Here is a 7,961-nt window from a genome sequence, read left to right as displayed (position 1 = left end):
AAAAAAAAAAAAAACCTACAGAGACTATGAAAACACATGGAGACTGAATAATATACCCCGAACAATCAGTAGGTATTGGAGAAATCAAGGAGAAAAATTTTAAATCCTAGAGTCAAATGAAAATAGAAACAACCAATCTGTTGGATACAGTGAAGGAATTCTAAAAAAGACATTCAGGGGTGCATGAGTTCCTATACTAAAATATCAAAGATATCACAAATAAACAATCTAATGATGTATCTCAGATTCTTATTAAGGCAGCAACAACTGACGCTGAAACCACTAGAAGCAACAGTAAAATCACAGCTAAATTATACAATGAACTTGAGAAAACAATAAAAATGATCCGTGAAACAAGTTGGTTCTTTGAAATTATCAACAAGGACACTCAGCCAAATTAGCCAAAAGTGAGAGAATATCCAATTTGATTAAATTAGAGGTGAAAGGGCTATTTATAAAAATTACTACTGAGGGCCAGAGGCAGCTCGGTGGCACAAGTGCCTGCCTGGGCAAGGGCCATTTCCTGAGTTCAATCCCTGGTACCACAAAAAAAAAGAAAAGTATTGAAATCCAGAGAATCATGAATGACTATTTTGAAAACCTTATTCTAGTTAGTAAGAAAATCTAGAAGAAAAATAATTTCCAGGATGCACAACATGAGCTAAGAGGATATCAAAAACTTAAATCAACAACAACTAATGAAACAGAAAGAAGAGCAAAAGACCACACTGAATTTCACCAAAACTTTGAAGAAACTAATGCTAGCATTTATGAAACTATACCATAAAATACAAAGAGGATGAATATTATCAAATTCATCCTATGAAGTAAGTATCTCTCTGATCCCAAAAAGGGAAGGACTCAACAAAAGAGAAAACTATGGACAAATATCATTAATGAACAGAGATATAGAAACCCGCCATCAAATACGTACAAGCTGAAGGCAGCCACACATACAAAGATCACATGCCATGACCGATTACAAGAATGCAGAGAAGGTTCAACACTCTCAAGTCAAGAGCCACAATGCCCCACATAAATGAACTCAAGGAAAAAAGTCATGTGGTCATCTGTGGCCAGGTGCTGGTAGCCCATGCCTATAACACAAGCATGGGAGGACCTACAGCAGGAGGATTTCTGTGAGCTCAAGAAGAACTTTCTGAACTTTATATGTATATTCAAGAATCCATAGTACCGTGCACACTGGAAAGCTTTCACGGTTAATCTTTACTATGCTCAGCCTTCTCATAAGACTTAGGGCTGTACTCACCACTTTAGTGAGATACAGTGAGGCACCTGCCCATCATTACCAACACCTACGCCTTCCTCTGACATCCAAACCCTCACCTGTGCACATCAACATCCACCATGCTGTTTGCCTGTGCAGTTCCTGTCGCTTGTCAACATAAAAGACCATTGTCCAGCCTTAACTAGGCCCCTACAGTAGGAGTGCGAAATTGGCTTAATGACTTCCTCACTGCTGGGACAGAATACCTGACTCTCCAAGTTAAGGGAGGAAAGCTTTGTTCAGCTCACAGTTTATAGAGGTTTCCATTCATAGCTGACTGCTGGCAAGGCAGGATGACGTGGTAAAAGGCATCACAGAGGAGAAAAAGTCCACAGCAAGGCAGCAGGTGAAAGCAAGCCCGCAGAGGACCTCAGCAGCTTCTTTCTTAGCAGTTGATTGGTAGGATTCTCACCCTGACTATCTTCTCCCCTCGTACTCCATCCAGGCTTCCAGGCTTGGGGCAGCGCCACGCCAACCAGTGGACTGGCTTAGTAACCACACCTTTAATGCCAGCCTCACATCCCAGATCCAGACACCTCTCAGAAGGCCCCCCGTGCCCGCCTGAGGCTTTGCGGGGATATCTAGATCAAGCCGGAACAGAAAGCCTACTCAGAAAAGCAGGAGCAGCCCCACTGCACACTGTCGCAGGACCTCACAGGACTGTAGGCATGATCACAGGGCCTCTCCGAGGCACCGTTCAGTCACTGACCATCCAGCCCGCCCAGGACTCAAGGAGTCAGGCTCATTCACACAGGCCAGCATCACTACTTTGCTAGGAGACAAACAGATGGGGACTCAGGTGTCCTAAGTGAGGACTCCAGCCCTGATCTCCGCAGTCTCGGTGACTGTACAGTGAAGGCCCAGCATGACATGTGTCCATGTACACTGTCATAACACAGGAAGTGGCCCTCATTCCTGAGCTGAAAACACCTCCTTGGACACACTGAGAGGTCCTGGGACCGGGACCATGGTGCCAGTTTCAGCCTTTACTCACCTGTAAAGGAAAGGTCCAGAGGGTCACTGGGCAGGGACCAGAGGCAGCCGTACACTCTGTGAGACACGTAGCACCTGTAGGTCCCAGCTTCGGCTGGGCTCACCGAGGAGAGGAGGAACACGCCGTGCGCCTGGCGTGAGCAGTCCTGGGGGAGGGAAGCGCCTCTGTCTCTGCACAGAATGAAGTCGTCATAGTAATGGGCTGCCTGACACAGGAGCGTCACGTCCTCTCCCAGGGCCACCCGGGGCCCTGGGTAGGCAGTCAGGGAGGGTTTGTCCTTGTAGATGCCTGGAAGGGTACAGGATATTATTAAAATAACGCCACTATTCTTCTGGTCTGAACAGAAGCAAGGATGAAGCAGGGAAGAAATTCAGCCCTAGATAGTTTACAGGCACAGCAAGGATAAAACACGCTTCCCTTATTTCCTGTGACCAGGGCAGGCTTATGTCCATCCTCATGGGGTACACTCCTGGGCTCCCCAGTCCCCTGTCTAAGGAATCCTGGAAAACAGCTGACACAGAGGGAGCCCAGACCCTGACAGATGGGGGACAAGGGTACTGGGAGCGTATGTGATCCAGAAGATCTGGGCCAGTGAGGTGGACATTAAGTGTACAAGGGGGGCCAGGGAGACAGCTCAGTGGAATAAGTGCTTCCCTGGCAAGCACAAGGGCCTGAGTTCAATCCCTGGTTCCACCAAAAAATAAAGTATCCAAGGGGACAGTGTCCTTGGGCCACCCCTCACCTGTCACAGTCAGCTCCAGGGACTCGCTGAATCCTGCCCAGACTCCTCGCTTCCAGTAGACACAGTGGTATGTGCCTGCATTCGTGGGCATCACATTGTGGAGGGGGAACTCAGCCACATCTTGGGCTCCTTCAGGGTTGATGTCTTGCCACCTGTCACTGGGCTTCCCACGAAATAGATACAACCTTGTAACCCCTGGAGGGACCCTGCAGAAGATGGTCACAGAACTGCCATTGGGAGTCACAGCTCCTGGTGCTGCCCAGATAGAGGACTGCAAGGGTATCCCTGGGGAGAAGGAGAGGACAATGCAACTCAGAGAGCACACGCCTCAGGCCAACGCTCTGGAGTGGCACATGCTGGGCAGAGACCAGCATCAGAGCTGTGGCCCTGGGTGTGGATCAGGCCCCGCCCCGTCCTGACCTGAGATGGGGTGCTACCATGGCTTCATTCCCCTCACTCACGAAGTGAAGTCATTTGAGAGACTTCAGTGTCACCACGTGACACCACTCCACCTGCTTCGTGACCCCTTCCTTCCTTTGCCTGCTAGGAGTGCCCGCGTGAGCCGTCACAGCCCCTGTGGCTACTTCCTGTCACCCCAAGCACCGCCCTCCTGGGTATCGTGGGCTCCATGCCTCTCCCTGCTCCTCTCTTCCGCAGACACTCAGGGGCGTCCCAGCAGCTGTGTGTCATCTGCACATCACTTCTGTCACCGCCTACCCACCATTTCCAAAGGAAAGCCAAGCAGCCCTTTTCTCATTTTTTCTTAACTGTCCTAAGAAAATCTTTAACCTCCAAGGAAGAAGCAATGCCTCATTACTGTCCCCAATCTGAGCTGTGGACAACAACTCTGATGCCTGGGTTGGGATGGTAAGGGTTGCCCGGGCCACTTTTCAAGGACTGAAAGACTGCAAGGCTGAACTGTGACTCCTCACTCAGTCCTGGAGATACAGGAAGGGAACGTGGGTAAAAGGAAGACGTCACAGCCCTGCCAGGTGTGAGCATGGCTGTGCCCTGCACGGCACTGTGAGATTTCCACTCAGCTCTGCGTGCAGACACGCGGCTCACTGGAGAAAGCTTTTATCCAGAACTACGATACAGCGTTAGCTCACCCTAAACTTCCCCGGCTCCTCCTCCCCTTTGCGAGTCTGAAGGCACCTCTGCTTCACTGTCCCTGTGCTGGGAAACAGCAGCCCAGGAAAGGGGGGGACAGAGGTGGCGCCTCATCTATCCCCAGGAAAGACGCACGCACCCTTCCCACAACCCGCCTCTAGGATCACGCCCTAAGCTGACTTGCAACCCCCGAGGGTGAGCTGCGGCGGAGCTGGGTTCCTGCTTCTCTGGCTTTTGGTCGCACGTAAACTTTATTCAGCACTCAGTTTTGGTTTTGGCTCTGTGATACCAAACCAGAGAAAGCAGCTATTCAGGGACACCCGCCGTCAAGGGCAAACGGCACACTATAGCTGTTACACATTTCGCATACGTACATGGCGTCTGTCTTTCTGTATACGTGAGGGTAGCCATATGGACCTTGATTTATCTTTCTATGTATTCACACACATGTCCCTCACCTGAACTCCACGCTAGTTTATCTAACCACGAACTGGTCACCTGCGGAACTTGTGACATTTGAACTGATTATGGTGGAACGCGAGCCCCTGACATGTTCACACAGACCTAAGCCCGCGGACTGTCATCCCTGAACTGCGAGAGCCGCTGTTGTGCCTTAGCTTACCGCCTCTGCTCCCCCTGTGGGGCCTGGGCCGGGCAGCACTGCCTCCCCGCACCGGCGCGCTGGGTCTTCCTTGGCCTCCTTCTCCACCTCAACCCCGAGCCCTTCCGCCCTCCTCCTCTCCCTGAGGATCCTGTCAAGCAAGACCATCGGCTCCGTCCTCTGCCGCGCGGCTGTCACTCACAGAGACGCGTGAGCGCCGAGCCTGATCCGCACAGCTCTGCGGGCCCTGCCTGCACCTGCACCTTGTCCTCATGCGTCCCCTTGGCTGCCACGGCCAAGGCCAGCTTGGCCCTGCCAGCTTCTCTCCCGACAGCTGGGCCCTCACCTTGGCTCCCGCCTCCCCGCCCTCAGGACCTTGCTCTACCGCAACAGCAGGGGCAACTCCCGCTGCCACGCTGCGCCCCGGCCGGCCCCACCGCTGCATGGGCCCTCCCGCCTCCACCGTCTCCTCAGCATCCACCGGCTACCACCGCCCTGTGCACAGGAGCCAGCACGCTCAGGTTACCTTCCTTCAGAGGACCCTGCAGTGCTCGAAACCTGTCCCAGGAATGCAGGAGCCCAGACCCAGCCAGCGCTCAGAACACCCGCGTTAAGTAGGAATAAATCGGGCTTTTAAAGCCGCTGCATGCACAATGTAAGTGCCCTGCGCACCGCGGTCTGGGAAGAGTCCCTGAGAGTGTGGAAGCACGATGCACGGCATCGCGAGTGCAGCCTGCACACGCCTCTCCTACAGGAAAGAAGCCAGCGACAGAAGACCAAAGCGCTGGCTTCCAGCAGGCCAGGAGACCTGCCGAGGCTGAGGTATGCCTCTTGCTCCGAGGCAGTCCCTTGGACAGGTCCGCCTCGGCTGGCTTCTCAGAGATGAGAGCAGAAGCACGCCGGGTGACAGCAATGGAGGAAACGAGGACACACCAAAAAGCTGCTGGCCCACATCCTCGGAGGACTCGGAGCCTGCGAACGTGTGCCCAGCCCAGTGCGCCACTGCGATGTCCCCATCAGCGGCGCTTCCTGTTGACTTTTTTTTTCCTTTTTTTTTTTCCTGGTTTGAACTCTAGCCCTTGCGCTTGCCAGGGAAGCACTTATTCCACTGAACCATTTCCTCGGCCCCTCCTGTTGACATTATTAGTGCCCTGTCCCAGATGACCCCGGCCCAGCGCCATCCCCGGTGCAGACAAACTGGAAGCTTGAGGAAGGCAGCCCGGGCAGGCTCCTCCTCCCCAGCCCAGCGCCCGCAGGCCCCTCCTGCCCTCGGCCCTGCCCCAGCCCCAGCACTGAAGGAAAGAAAACTCACCGCTGTGGGCCCGGGTCTCCTGCTCCAGGGCAGACGCTGTAACAGAGAGAGCTAGTGACAGGTGACTGCCTAGCACCTCGAGGCCCCCAGCCCTGGGCTCAGGACACAGACTTGGGGTCAGGGAGCCCAGGGTGTCTCCTCTACCCCTGGCCAGAGCTCACAGAGGAAGAGCTGTGCAAGGAGCTCTCCTGCTGCCGCCCACCTCGCTTCCCTGCGGCGCTCACCAAGTCCCAGCAGCAGTGCGAGGCCGGGGCCCATGGCGCTGCCTGAGCCAGGTCCGCACGGCTCTCAGCGAGCGGCTCACCCAGTCGCACTGGGACACAGGGGACTGCAGCTCGGGCCCCTGGAAGCCAACATCAGCCGCTAAACAGGAAAGGGCATCGCTCTTGCACAAGGCCCGGCTCTGCCCAGAGCCTTACCCAATCTGGGCTGGGCCTGAGTTCCACTGCAGTTTCTTGCTCCAGCCTTCCAGCCACAGTTATGGAAAGGTGGGAAGTGTTGTGACGGACAGGGATCTGCGCCTCTGCTGCGGGAGGTCTGAGGGGTGCATGGAGGAGGAGAGACACAGCCCCCAAGAGTGAGCCCCCTCTGTGGAACCCACTGAAACAGTGAGGAGACTAGCCCGGGCGCATGCACAAACTAAATCCGGGAACGTGGGGGAGGAGAGGTAGGGCCCGCGAAGGGGCCTGGGGACCACAGACTCTGGGGCAGGTGGATCCTCTATCTGAGACTCTCTAGGTACTAGGTAGCTGGATCCCTAAGCTGAAAATATTGAATTGTGCACTTGCGATTCGCTGGGAATACACCCCCTCGGTGTTCTGAGAAACGAAGAGAAGGGCTGAGAACACTGAAGGGCTGGGGCAAGAGGGTTTCAGCGAGCTCCAGGCCAGCCCGAACTACACAGCAAGACCCTGTCTCAAAAAACAAAAACAAAATAGAATAGTGAAGGGGCAGGGGAAGTTTGGGGAAGTGATGGGAATACCCAGGATGGTGGCATTGTTTTCAGCATTCATGCTTATTCCTGAGGTCGTCGACTTGTGTGCAGTAAACGTGACTGCTCTATTTGCATCTGTCATACACCGAACAAAACCTCCTCATGAATTACTGCACTTTTTAAAGTACCTGCACGCAGGCGCGGGGGCCGGGGATTCCACCCGGGCCTGCCATGCCGGCCCTGCTCCCGGGCGTGCTGAGACAGCAATTGAGACTGGGAGAGGTGGCGCGCGCCTGTAACCCCAGCTCTTGGGAGGCTGTAAACAGGTGTGTCACTACAAGTCCGATCTGGTAGTGAGACCCTGAACACCCTGTAGACGCTTCCCTAAAATAAAATTTTTTTTAAAATTTTATTTATTTAGTGTGTGTGTGTGTGTGTGTGTGTGTGTGTGTGTGTGTGTGTCCAGCTCAGCCCACCCCCTGGGGCTGGCTGGCATGTGGTGCTGGGGGATTGAACCGCAGTCCCTGTGCTTTGCTAAGCTTGTTCTAAGTAGGTGCTTTAGACCACTGAGCCATCTCACCAGCCCCATAAAATAAAAAATTTTTTAAAAAAATTACTGTGCCCTAAGAGTTGTGTACTGACCAAGTACCAATGCTTGGGCTGTCGGATCACACACTGGTGGGGACTTTAATTCACTTGAGTGATCATGAGCCGTCACTTGAACATTCACTGATTGGTATCTTACACAGGCTTTTTAAATGTTATCTTATTTACCTCAATGTAAATGCGTATGATATTTAAGGAAGATGATTTTCAGTAATGAAGGATTGAATGGATGATTTTATCTTGTCATTCAAGTGAGCATGTCATTAACTTTACACAACGTATTTAAGTTAACCCTATGATGTATTTTACAATATAGTGGGTTCTGTGGTTGGAATATGAGGCGTCCCTCAGAGGCTGGGTCCCCAGGCTGCCCT

At 53.0% G+C, this 7,961-nt stretch overlaps 1 protein-coding gene across 1 annotated transcript in view; it reads right to left on the bottom strand.

The window, feature by feature from the left end:
* LOC111814451 (leukocyte immunoglobulin-like receptor subfamily B member 4) overlaps nt 1-6,396 on the bottom strand; it is a 96,912-nt gene extending 90,516 nt beyond the window's left edge. The window contains exon 1 of the mRNA XM_023707955.1: nt 6,272-6,396. Within this exon, the coding sequence (XP_023563723.1) occupies nt 6,272-6,305 (34 nt within the window). The 5' untranslated portion in view covers nt 6,306-6,396. The remainder of the gene's footprint in view (nt 1-6,271) is intronic.
* Between the last annotated feature and the right edge of the window lie 1,565 nt (nt 6,397-7,961).

Source organism: Octodon degus, unplaced genomic scaffold (genome assembly GCF_000260255.1).
Source record: "Octodon degus isolate 3935 unplaced genomic scaffold, OctDeg1.0 scaffold00320, whole genome shotgun sequence".
Lineage (NCBI taxonomy): Eukaryota > Metazoa > Chordata > Mammalia > Rodentia > Octodontidae > Octodon > Octodon degus.
This window is presented reverse-complemented; position numbering and strand designations above follow the sequence as displayed.